The sequence below is a fragment of the Zootoca vivipara genome, chromosome 3, assembly GCF_963506605.1.
Source record: "Zootoca vivipara chromosome 3, rZooViv1.1, whole genome shotgun sequence".
NCBI classification, from domain to species: domain Eukaryota; kingdom Metazoa; phylum Chordata; class Lepidosauria; order Squamata; family Lacertidae; genus Zootoca; species Zootoca vivipara.
This window is the reverse complement of record NC_083278.1, coordinates 29,322,673-29,336,128: the sequence shown is the minus strand read 5'-3', so window position 1 is coordinate 29,336,128 and position 13,456 is coordinate 29,322,673. Positions and strand designations below refer to the sequence as shown.

The following is a 13,456-nucleotide window of genomic DNA, read 5'->3' as shown; positions in this document are numbered from 1 at the left end:
GGGATGGCCAAGGCCATGCCAAGGTTGTAAGTAAGAAGGCAGCTGGGCTTGGGGGAATCAAAGCAGCTTGGCGAGGCATTGCCCTAGTTCGCCAAATAGACCAGCCTCCACTGCCTTCATCTCAGTCCTGGTAGTGACTGCTTTGTTAAATCTGCATGAAATCCAATCACCTAAATTATGGGGCAAAGAGAGAAAAGTGCCTATTACAGCAGAGTACAGCCTCCTTACAATGGATATGGCGGTGCGTTGGGTATGCTTTTTAGGTGCCTGAAGGTTTTTCTAAATGCAACTCACATATTCCAACTTGATATTTCCTTCTCTCTGTTGACTTCAGGATGATGATGATTCAGAGAGTCGTGGGGTCACCATAACCCAGCGGTCGGCAAAGTTTTTGTGGCTTGGGCTGCTTCACGGTCTTGCAGATGCTGCGGTGGGCCAGAGTGTGCGTGCACGGACACATGTGCAAACACTATTTCCGACGCTCCTTCTGGCACGGAATTTACACGTCTGTACAAATGAAATGAAATTCAAAAGCCCGTGACCAGAATCCCATTCTGCTCACCTGAGTGTTCAGTGCTTCAGCCCTGTAATTAAAAGATGCCTTTCTTCTTAAATGCCATATTTAATCGGCCATGACGATTCAGATTATCCCGACATTTATTTTGCAGAGCACCATAATTTAATATCAGTACTGAAATGCAAAGAGCAAACGTAGGGAGAAGGGGAACTTTGTTGTAAGCGTTTCAGGGTCGTCAGCCCCCCCCCCCGCTTTTAACAATCTGCAGCTCGACTTGTGTACTAACATTGGAAAACCTCTTTTATGTATGTGGACAATTGCTGTTATCTTCGTGTCACACACAGAGGTGGAAGCATTTTGTCTTTTTGACACAACCTAAAGTGAATTGGCATGTTTTTCTCCGAACGCTCAAGGTTGTTTGAATCCAAGCCATTACCTCGGCAAGATATTGTTGCTTTGAATTAAAATTGTGAGCCATAAGCTACCATCCTCAGTAATTTACTTATTTAAATTATTTGTTTGTTTACTAAAATATCCTCAAGAGAGGCAGGGTGCATTTTGATTTGCTGTTTGAATAAGAACAGATCTATTGGAGGGAGTTTCTTTGATTTCCAACTGGGTAGTTTACAAAGCCACTTGGCAGGTTACACAAAGGAAAAAAGGTGTGTGGAAGGAACTGTCCATTCCATATCTGTTGCGAGGTGTATGGAAAACGTGTGTGCATTTCATTTTGTGCGTAGGTACAGAACACCAAATTTGAAAATTGTGGTGCCTGTTTTTTGTTTTTAAAAAAGAAAGATCTCTGCATAAACTGATAATAGTAGAACTGCTTTGTCTTGTGTGTTCAGGGCTCAAAAATGATTGCACATACCCCAATGCTACCATTCCATCTTGGAAGTCTGCACACCAGGGTGAAAATACTTTCAGTTCCTGGGAGCCAGCTTTATAAACAGTGCCTGCAAGTTTAGTAGCGCAGCAGTGCCATTTTTCTTTGACTTGCAAAGCACCTAATGGAAACAATAAATAAATAGTCATGATGAGGGATGTTTTGCTGTTTGACAGACTTTTTCTGGCTCTCAAGTGCCTGAGGTGCATTTAATCTACACTTTGATATGCTCCCTAGTTGGCACTTTGGAATATTGTGCTTAATTTTAGGCAGCATAATTTTCTCTTTTTCTAGCAGAGCACGGATATGAATCCTTGGCGATTTGAAGCTTCAAACCCTTCAAGGACAGATGATAAAATTATCTATTTACAGGGGGAAATGTTATAAATGGCTCATTTTTAAAAAACTTGGGTTACTCATGTTGAGACGAGAGCTAGGCCTTCGATGGCTTATAAATGTGATATGCTGTTATGTTGTGGGTGCTTGGTGGTTCCTTGCCTTCATTAAAAGATAAGCTAACTCTTTAACAAGCTTCATTCTAAAGACCACAGAAAGGGTAACTAGCTAGAAACTTAAAAGGGATAATGTACGGTACATTGTTCAAGTGGGCTCAAAAATGAGTTAGACTTTCTAGTTTCCTTGAAACATTTAGGAGGTTGAAATTATAATTGCGAAGGCTAATGACTTGCTCAACTTTCAATTAGGCATTACAATGTCAGGAAAACGTACAAGCCAACTGTTTCTTTTGGCTACATCAATTAAACAATTTTATTTATTTTTGCTCTGCCCTTTTATTTCTTTTTGGTAAAAATAAAACTTTTGTTATGACCTTAAGTGCCAGCTACACGTCAGCAGGGGAACCCTGTTTAGCCCAGCAGGGGCTTTTGGTGAGATTTCCTGGGGTACAGCGGCTGCTTTGTCTCCCAGGCTTTCCTATATGGAAAATACAATGTTTTCAAAGCCATTGGCTTGCAAGGCAAGTTGAGAGTCTCTCCCCCCCCATCCAGTCCTTTCCCTTTAGGGAAAATCAGCGCTCGAAATTTTCCAGGTGCATTTTCTTCCTGACTATTGGGCACTTGCGACCAAGTGAAGATGCCCGGGCGCCAAGATGGCTCCTGACGTCTCCACCGCCTGGAGGTACATGCCTGGGAACCCTTGGATCTTGACTGTTTTCACACACCAGCAACACATCCTGTAGAATTCTACAGGATTTATCTGCACAAGCAGTATGAATTTCAGGAACCAAAAAGTCGTATTGAAAAATACGACTTTTGAGCCACCTGGCCCCCAAATGGCAACGTGGCACTCCATTTTGGTGACAGCAACCCTGGTTTAAGGAGCCACTTGGCACCTAACATATATATCTGAGTTTCTAACACTGGCTGGAAGATACTGGCTGCTGGTGAGCAACTGCTCTCTCCAGGCCTACAGTACCTATGTGGACCTATGGAACACCTCTCCATTGCCATTACCAAGGGTGCCCCTCAGCCCCTAGGACAGGCATCCCCAAACTTCGGTCCTCCAGATGTTTTGAACTACAATTCCCATCTTCCCCGACCACTGGTCCTGTTAGCTAGGGATCATGGGAGTTGTAGGCCAAAACATCTGGAGGGCCGCAGTTTGGGGATGCCTGCCCTAGGAGCTGGGCTTCTCTGGGGCAGAGGGAGCTGCAGTGGTGGAAAGGATATGGGAACCTCCCCCCCCCCCTCGGTCTCTTCCCCTCCATGAACTGTGGAAGGAAAATTAGAATGCAAGTCAATACCTGTGATTCTGCCACCCCACTTCATTCAGCCATTGATCTCTCATCCACTTCTATCATAAAACACTCAAGCTGGCTTGACAGCAAAACCATAAAGATACAGTTCCTGTTGCTTTGAAAGACAATGGAGTGTGCCTCTGGGAGTGAAGTCAAACTGTTGCAATAGGAACACCAAAGTAACCTCCATGGGGTGCAAGCCTGGGCAGTGTGTATGGAAGTCCTGGGCTGCTCAGTTGATAAGACCCCTTTCTCAGCCTTGCTGATGTGGTCCAAAGGAAAACAGAGCAATTGGTTTGGCACCATCCTGGCTTCAGGAGTTGCTGGAAGGCAACATCCATCCACCTTAGGTACTCCACTCTGGATTTGTGTAGGGTTTACTCCTTTACTCCTTTTTCTTCTCCCGAAAATGTCCCTCAAGGCAGCAGAGGTTTAGGACCAGAGTTTTCCTTCTCCTAGAAGGGCAACCTTCCAAGGTTGTAGTTACAGGTAGGTAGCCATGTTGGTCTGTCGTAGTTGAAACAAACAAACAAAAATTCCTTCCAGTAGCACCTTAGAGATCAACTAAGTTTGTCATTGGTATGAGCTTTCGTGTGCATGTGTGTATCTGAAGAAGTGTGCATGCACACGAAAGCTCATACCAATGACAAACTTAGTTGGTCTCTAAGGTGCTACTGGAAGGAATTTTTTTTATTTTGTTTCAACTTCCAAGGTTGATGAGCCCCATCAGTAAACAAGTAGTAATCAATGAGAAGAATAAAGCACCGATCAATTATTCTAAAGAGTGATGTTATAATAACACTTAAAACGTAGCAGTCTGAATTTTCAACTTAAGAAGCAACCAAGGCCTTCCTGTCAAAAGGCCTGCTGTGTGGCACTGTTGCTGTTGAAGCAGCAACACAATCTAGTCCTTGGACATCAAGAAGAACTCATATTCCTAAAACACGGTGGATCTTAAACTACAGTGGATGGTAGCCAGTAGTGACATATGCTTGAGTGTGTCTCCCATTAATGCCCCTTTGCAATCTTTATTGTGGTAGCTATGATGTGTCTGTGTCTAGTAGTTTCTAGTAGGTTTGCTTTGCTTGACTCTTTCTACAATGAGCTACCTTTCATTGTTAGGATAGCAATGTGCAGGAGAAAAATAATTTTGCTTTTTTTCGGGGGGGGGGGGGAGTGATTCAGCATCCAGCCACAAGGTGGCAATATTGAGTTCTATACAGTACAATGATTTTTCTGTATTGAAACAGCGTGCATCCTTGCATATTAGCATGCCTGTGTGTCGGCATGCATGGATTTGTTAGACTTCCCACAATACTAGAAGAAAGGAACTTTGCCAGCAAGTATCCATTGACATTTTAAAACTGTAATGATACATGCTTGGGACTAGATTGATTTCTCTTATGCCTACTGTGAAGGTTCACACTGAGAAAGCAGCCTTAGGTCTGCTCATTTGTTTGTATATTAAGAGTGAAAGAAGATGTGCCAACTTAAATTTCTAAAAGCCAAAGTGGATTTGTTCAGCTTGAGCAGTTCTATAATAGTCTTTGACAAGCACTTAACACTATTCTTTTAGCCGGCTGATATTAAAAGTACTGCCTGCTGCTATCTCTTGTAGTCAGGCAGTGCTGTCCAAAAATAAGTGCAAAACAACAAATTTGCAGAAGGGATTAAAACTGTTCCTACGACTGCATGGCTAGGATTAACTGGGCGGACGGTATTACATATTTATGTTGGAATTCATCAATTGCAGAAACGAGTTCAGTTGGCAACATGAAGTTTATGTACTGCTCTAAAATAGCTGTGCCATTCAACGAAAATTCATCGAGGCATCATTAGATCATACACAACCTAGAGATTTGTCTCGGACTTCTGTAAATGGGAGAATATCTGTGCTTTTTAATTGTTTTGTTTTCAAGTACTGTCAGCAGTGTGTAGCAGCTTTGGCAAAAGAGCGGATGAAAAGCCCAACAATAAATAATTGAGAACAGACTACAGCTCTGTAGGCATCTTGTGCATAATAAGCACAGAAGGATCCCAAAGCCCTGAGAATAAACAGTATAAATCAAGGGTATAAAAAGCTGAGCAGATTTAGATCGCTTTTGATTTGAATGGGTCTAGTTGCAGCTAACTGTTGGGAAATTCCATTCCACCTTTAGTGCAGACATGGAACTGTTGCGTGTCACATGTCTGTTTACATACCAGCACAGATTGCTGGGAATTTACATTGTGTATAGTTTTTGCTTGTGTGACACTCTCTGAGGAGACGAAAAAGAGACAATATATTTTCTTTGTCCTGATTTATGCTTAATAAATCTGCTTGTTATTATGCTTTCACAAGCCGCCTCATACCGCTTCTGTTCGTGCAGCTCACTCTGCTTAATATAGTGTACTCAGACTTTAGAAGTCTGGGTTGCTGGTTTACGTCGCACCAAAGATCAGGTGATCGTCCAGCATGTCGGTTGGAAGGGCATGATCCAGCTGGGGGCTAGCCAGCTGGCCTCTCGACCCCCCCCCCCTGGATGCTGACACTAACTGTACCGTGCTGCAAAGGGAGTTGAGACACATTTTAAATGCAAGTTATATTTGTTGGATTAAAATGTGGAGCAAGCATTCTGGACTGCTGTTGGGATAGCGGCAAAGATAAGATCTCCCTAGAAGCTGCACTTGCTGACTTGAAAGTTCCTCTTGTCAATTAAGCATGGTAACTATAGATATTTAACAGATGGATGAAGGAAAAATATGCAGAAAATTTTATCTTGAATAGGGAACCCATGGAGGGAGGGAAGGAGGTCCGGAGGTTCAATAGAACATTTTATTTTAATGTTTGAAAGGGTTAAAGTTAGAATGTATAAAATCTTGTAAAGCCAACAAAAAAGTTACTTAAAAAAAATTCATCTTGCCAAAGCCAAATTACATGTGTATTTGTATTTAGCATGCAGTTGCTGTTTTTTTTTAAAATGCAAATTGCATTAGCTGGATTGTGTTGGTAATTGATGGCACGAGAGCAAAGTGGGTGGGGGAATTTCCAATGGAAGATTTCCTTCCAAACCAAATAAAATACAGTCATACCTCGGTTTAAGTACACCAAGGTTTGAGTACTTTCAGTTTAAGTACTCTGCGGACCCGTCTGGAACGGATTAATCCACTTTCCATTACTTTCAATGGGAAAGTTCGCTTCAGGTTAAGTACGGACTTCCAGAACCAATTACACTCATACTTCAGGTTAAGTACACTTCAGGTTGAGTACTCAGCGGACCCGTCTGGAACGGATTAATCCACTTTCCATTACTTCTAATGGGAAAGTTTGCTTCAGGCTAAGCACGCTTCAGGTTAAGTACAGACTTCCGGAACCAATCGTGTACTTAAACTGAGGTACCACTGTATTGAGGATTTTTCGTCAGGACTGCACTATAAGGGGAGTCACAGGCTAAATCCTTCTGCACGCCTCCCCTGATTACATTACCTCCCCCCACGCACCCCATTACAACTTCCCATATGTAGGCCCCATAGTTTGTAGGTAGCAATGCAATGGCTCCAGAAACACGTCCTGGATTGCAAACAAGTTTTAGAGTCCGCCCTGATGTCTGACCAGCTCTGCTTAAGTTGCAGGATATATCATGGCTTTCGTGTGGCACAATTTTTTTCTTTCTGGAATATGTGGCAGAATCAATAGTATAGCAGAATGGTTGGGCTAATGAGAAACAGAATGGCCATTGCTCAAACAAAGACTTGCTAAAATGGTAGAGCTTTGTTTTCTGTTTCCCTTTCATTACGTTTTGTCTTTTTCATTATGTTTTGTCTCTTAACAAGTAGTTTTTATGGCTTTTGAGAATCCTGGAAATGTCACGGCAATGATGCTTTTAAAACCATAACGGATCAGTCTGGTAATAACTCTATTTGTTGTTAATCTTTATCTTTGTTGGCAAGCACCCATTCTGTTTGTAGATGTTTTTTTTTATTACCACAGGAAATATTTCACCCTAGATGCCTATAGCAAGAAAGCCACATCTGACTTAATTGAGAAAATCAATACAGGAGGGATATCTTGGCTCTGGAGAATAATTTGCTCAGAAGTTGGTACAAAATCCTATTACTTCAAAGAATCCACAGATGTCATTTTCTCTCTCGCTATTAATTTAAAAGATTTGCAGTAGTGAGGTTGAGACCCTGCTGTGGAAGCAAGGCAAAGCCATCTATTTCTAAGTGAAGAGGTTGTATACATGTAAGAAACATGTGATGCAACACATGTCAAAATAGCTCTGCTACAGCCATGCAATTTGCTGTTCACTTGTAGCAAAGACCAAGGACGGGCAACTGACAGCGGTCTCTGTGTCCTCACAAACCTGCCGCCTTTCTATTCATTTAGTTGGAACTACCGGTATTTCTTAGTGCCCCTGCTGGCCTTTTTAAAGATAGGTTTGGCAGCGTAAATTGCCTGTGCTTGAGCTTCAAGCTGAGAAAACCATATACAGTGCCATCTTTGTGTGTGCTGTATTTTAATGCTTAATAATAATAATAATAATATTAATAATAATATTATATCCCGCCAATCTGGCTGAGTTTCCCCAGCCACTCTGGGCGACTTATGGCATATTTAAAAACACAACCAAACATCAAACATTAAAATAACAGAATATCCTATACAACAACAGTAACAACAATAATGATAATAACGGCAATAATAACAATAAAGATAATAACAATAACAACAGTTTACAGCTATAACCAAATTAACCACGCACGCGCACACGCTCTTCAGGGCTGACAGGCATGGCACACTTACCTCAGCCCTCCACCCCACCTCCTACCCTGCCTTACGAGAGAAATAATAACTCTCAATGCATAAAACGCAAATGAAGCAGCATGGGTGTATGCGGGACCCCCCCCCCCAAAAAAAATCACATCTGGGCAATGTTGGGGTTGGTCCCAATGCGGGTCATAATCATGGCAACATACAGTCTGGCCCCCCACAAGTTCTGAGGGACAGTGGACTGCCCCCCTGCTGAAAAAGTTTGCTGACCCCTGTTCTGTCGCTGTGCCCCAAAGATAATGGACTGTATATCAGTTGAGAACGTAGCATAATATCTGAGCAGTGCCATGAAATTATGTTGCCATAAGACTTGAGTGGTACTTTTGAACCTTGTTAGGCCTGTATTGTTTTGTTTTGGAGCGTCTCCTCCTGTGTACAGATGCCAATTCTGTTTTTTGATTTGTGCATTCCTGTCTCCTCCGTATGCCAGTAAAGATTGGTTGATTGATTGATAGTACAGTGGTACCTCGACTTACGAACGACTCGACAACCGAATTTTTTGACTTACGAATGGGGGTAATGGCCGTGTGCTTACGAATGTCTCAACATCTGGAAAAAAGTGGCGGTTTTAGATAGGGATTTTTCGACTTGCGAATTTTTAGATAGGGTTGCTTCGACTTATGAATTTTTCCGTTTTCAATGCATTCCTATAGGAAATCGCGTTTCCAATGGCGTTTTCCGACTTGCGAATTTTCCGACTTACGAAGGTGCCTATGGAACGGATTAAATTTGTAAGTCGAGGCACCACTGTACATCAGTTATCCAGGTGGCATGGAACAAACTCAGGAGACAGCAAAACTTTGGGTATTAAGAACCGAGCCAAGCTGATATTAGTCCACTTGAAGCTGAGCTCCTGACAGCACGATCTGAAGCACCTTTACTCAGAAGTAACCCCATTAGGTTTAATGGTTCTCATTCTCCAGTTAGCATGATCAGGATTGCAGCATCCATGACTTTTGTTTAGTAAGGCTCATTGGCTAGTGGATGTACTAATGTAGAAGAAAGTGCTGTTTCTATCTTTCACAATATTTATTTATTTTTCCCAAATACCTGTTACTGTGCATTTAATTAGTAGACTGGTTTTCAACACACCGTTGATCTTTTTTTCTTTTCTTTTCTAACAGCCACAGAGATGGAGCAGTGAAAATTCTTCCCTGGAATGAACAGAAGCATAGGGAGGAAGACTGGTGCGAGAGGTCACCGTGCAAGTAGGTGTATGAAATTGGTGTGTGTGTGTGTGCGTGTGCGTGTGCAATATATCAATCCATCTTTACATTTGCACTAGTCCCACCTAGCATAGCTGTCAAGTCTCCCGTTTTTTTGCGGGAAACCCCCGTATTTAAATCCGTTTCCCGCTGTTATCCCGAATGGCAAAATATCCCGTAATTCCCCCAGATTTATAAGGAAGTAGCTCCTGCCAGCCGAAAATTGCCTCTGTGCAGAAGCGATTTCTGGTGCCCAGACATGCGGACACGGGCAGGCCGGCACCAGAAGTCGCTTCTGTGCATGTCTGGCAAATTCCGGTGCCGCTCTGCCCGTGTCTGGGCACTGGAAATCGGGCAGAGCTGGTACCGGAAGTCACGACTTGCGGTGCCACTTCACTGCTGATCTCTTATTTTCCAATCCAGAAGTTGACAGCTATGCCACCTAGCCTTACTGTCTTTGAAGAATCAAGTGTAGGAGCTCCTCCGTTTCCTTATTGGAGAGGAAAACGCATGTGGATTACTTCCCTTTTTTCTGGAGGAAACAGGAAGTCCCAAAATGCACAGAGCTCTGGGCTGTGGTCCCGTGATACATTCCCAAGCTTTGATCATGTTGTATGCATAGCTGCCAAGTTCTCCCTTTTTTTAAGGGAAATTCCCTTATGCTGAATAGGCTTCCTCGTGAGAAAAGGGAAAACTTGGCAGCTATGGTTGTATGAGGTGAAACCTGTATAAGTACACAGAAGATTTGCTATGCGCATGGCGCTGTGGAGTGATGCAAGCTTCCCTTTATGGCCTCCGCAGTGATTTGAACGATTATTTACTTAGCAAGCCTTTTCACTTGAGCCACATGATTTTAATCATAGTGAGATCAGAATTGGGCCTCAGGCACACAGGGTCTTTCTGCTGCTCCCATCACCGTGAGTAGAAGTGAACAGCTGAACCATGTGGCCCCTGTTCTTGCTTGGGTAAAATCCTGACAGCCAAGTACAGTGGTACCTCTGGTTAAGAACATAATTCATTCCGGAGGTCTATTCTTAACCTGAAACTGTTCTTAACCTGGGGTACCACTTTAGCTAATGGGGTCTCCCGCTGCTGTTGGGCCGCCGCCACACGGTACTCTTCTCATTCTGAAGCAAAGTTCTTAACCTGAGGTACTATTTCTGGGTTAGCGGAGTCTGTAACCTGAAGCGTCTGTAACCTGAGGTACCACTGTAATAACTCACAGGCTCAGCGTGTTAACACTGAGGTTGCAGGTTTTCATGCCTGCAAAGGTTTTTGCACATTAAAGCATTGCTTCTGCTTAAATAGGTAAGCTTGTCAATTCACTTGGAGCACTGTAGTAAATTGCCTCTATTATGTAAACACCTGTTGATGTTGTGATACAGTTAATTACCAGGAACAGCTGGAAATTCAATAGGGGTAAGTATGTTTTCTCTGCCTAGGATTTTGCATAAAGGTCAAATGCCCATTATGTAAATAACAGTGGTGACCTCCAAAATTAGATTTTTTTTAAAAAAAATAAAATATATTTGTTTATAGGCGCTAGTTTCTCAGAACAGAACTAGTTATCATTTAACATGATTTTTTCAGAAGATAATTAATTCTAATGAGTCTGCCTATGATGTAGGTTAACATCCATGCCATACATTGAAATCATTCTTATACCACTTCAACAGCCATGGCTTCTTACTGGAACCTGTAGTTTAAGAATCCGAGGGATTTTAGCTCTGTGAGGGGTGTCCTCTAGTTCTCAGCACATTTGACAAACTACAGTTCCAAGGTTATCATCATTTCTACATTTAATGACTGTTTATCTGTGATGCTCAGACTGATGGTTGAACCAGCTCTTCAAGACGAAGGCGAATTTTTATACGAGTCTCAACCCGAGTTGCTGAAGTACAGAACCACTGAGCTTTCCATAAAACTGGTCACGGACTGGTATTGGAAACGAGCAGAAGAGATAGAAAACTACTCTATGCAGGTAAATGCAATATTCTACCGTATGTGTACTGCCGTGACTTCAAATGCTTGTCCTATAAAGCGAATCGGTTATGCAGACATTTTTGAGTGTGTGTATGCCCAGCCTTCCACACACAACCTGGTATCCTCTAGAATTTTGTTGGATGATGATACAGCTCACTCGGTAGAGCATGAGACTCTTAAATCTCAGGGTGCTGGGTTCAAGTGTCACATTGGGCGAAAGATTCCTGCATTGCAGGGATTGGTCTAGAAGACGACCCTCACAGTCCCTTCCAACTCTACAATTCTATGGGTTCCATAATCACTGATCATTGGCTGTGCTGCTGTCAGGAACTGGCTGGATGACAAGGAGTGGTGGGAGGCCTCAGCTAAGGAAGCCTCAGAGAATGAAGGTTCAGAGCACGGGGAATAGTGGTGGGACATTGAGGACAGGTCAGAAGATGAAGGTGGTGGGGAGGCAACAGGTGTGAGTGAGAGAGAAGAGCGAAGGGCAGAAAGCAGTTCAGACTCAGCCCATGCAGCTTCCCATGAGCTTGCCTGCCCTACTGTGTTAGGTTCCGCTCCCCCTTGTCTCCAAGGACACGAAGAGCTATGCATATGTGGCTGAACAACAAGCAAGAGATCCCTCCCACTATAGTTTATGTCTTTGTGGGCAGCCTCCAGAAGAAGGAGATGTCTTAGGGGGAAGCAGGAACTGTCAGTCCTGGCAACTGTGCCATGGAAGCTGGTCCTGCCTTGAGGCTTTTCTGCATTCTTTTCTGCTTTCTTGACTCGAGAACTAAGCTTCTCACTCATCTCTGTGTTTGAATGCTGACCTGCATCTGAGCCAGCCCTAACAACTGCCTGGGGCTGCTGGGAGTTGTAGTCCAAAACATTCGAAGGGCACCAGGTTGGAGAAGGCTGGTGTATATTCTGCACTGGGTTTTATTAGCATGCAATACATTAGCATGTAAAGTTATGACTGAGTTAATGTTCTTTTGTGAGTTGATGTTCTCTTGCTGCTAGATGGCTCCAGTTTTGGGGTGGTGCCTGCTTGCCAGGCTACTGTGGAAATGTGCAAAAGAAATCATATAAAAAAATTCATTCCAGTAGCACCTTAGAGACCAACTAAGTTTGTCATTGGTATGAGCTTTTGTGTGCATGCACACTTCTTCAGATACCAAAAGAAGTGAAGAAGTGTGCATGCACACGAAAGCTCATACCAATGACAAACTTAGTTGGTCTCTAAGGTGCTACTGGAAGGAATTTTTTTATTTTGTTTTGACTATGGCAGACCAACACGGCTACCTACCTGTAACTAAAATAAATCATGTGATATAGGCATGTATTCAGATACAACCATAACAAGGAGAAGATGGAGTGTCAAACAGCTTTTTAAAAAAACGGTTATGATTCAAAAGAGAGACAGAGAGAAAACAGGAGCGCATGGTGATGATAGTTCATTGTGGGATGTGAAATGGGAGGAGTAAATGTGTTGGTTTTGATTGGAGGAACAAGGCCGTCCATCGTGGGATGGGTATGGTAAGAGGAAGTAGAAGCTATTGTCACAAGTCTTCCATCACTCTAGTCAGCAGACTTTTCATTGACAGTGCTGCCGACTCTTGGGACCACCAAGAGTGACTTAGCTTTGCTCCACATGTGGGGAGCTGTTATTCAGGAGCCATTGCATCAACTGCCTAGTCATTTCCCGATTCCAGAGGTTAACCAAGGATTCAGCAGGATTGCCACTTTGAGTGACAGAAACAATTACATTCACTAATGCCTAGGCTTATCCGAGCCTGGTAAAAACTAGGAGCCAACTGGAAATGTGTACTTCTGGTTTTCCTGTAGTACTTTTCCCAGTGGTGTGTTGTCATAACTTCTGCTGCCATTAATAGACTTGCCATTAAATGTTTCGAATATAATTGGAATTCTCCCCCCCCCCCAGATGACCTTTCAAGCTAATGTAACAGAATTGTTAAAAGATTTTCTGAAATATTTGTTGACTAGTATTTGGCCAAGTATGTTGATTACTTATTTCCAACATGCTTATGTTTAACAACTGGGCAAATCAATCTTATGTGAAAATAACTCTCCTGCTTACTGAAGCTTTTTCATCATTGTAAACTTAATTTACAGGCTATTTTTAATTCCTTAGGTAATTATTAGAGGTACATTTAACTTGGAAGTAAGCGTCATGTCGGATTATGATTGGATTCCATTTTTGTTGCTTTGTAATCATGTAAATTCAGGCGGGCAAAATTGGCACCATACATGATACCCAAATCCAGAAATAATTAGGTTGTGTGTGTAAAGTTCT

General features: G+C 42.7%; 1 protein-coding gene across 2 annotated transcripts in view; it reads left to right on the top strand.

The window, feature by feature from the left end:
• NBAS (NBAS subunit of NRZ tethering complex) overlaps nt 1-13,456 on the top strand; it is a 175,649-nt gene that overhangs the window by 56,479 nt on the left and 105,714 nt on the right. For both annotated transcript variants that reach the window (XM_035109824.2, XM_035109823.2), the window contains exons 22-23: nt 9,097-9,180; nt 11,005-11,158. In XM_035109824.2, the coding sequence (XP_034965715.2) occupies nt 9,097-9,180; nt 11,005-11,158 (238 nt within the window). The remainder of the gene's footprint in view (nt 1-9,096; nt 9,181-11,004; nt 11,159-13,456) is intronic.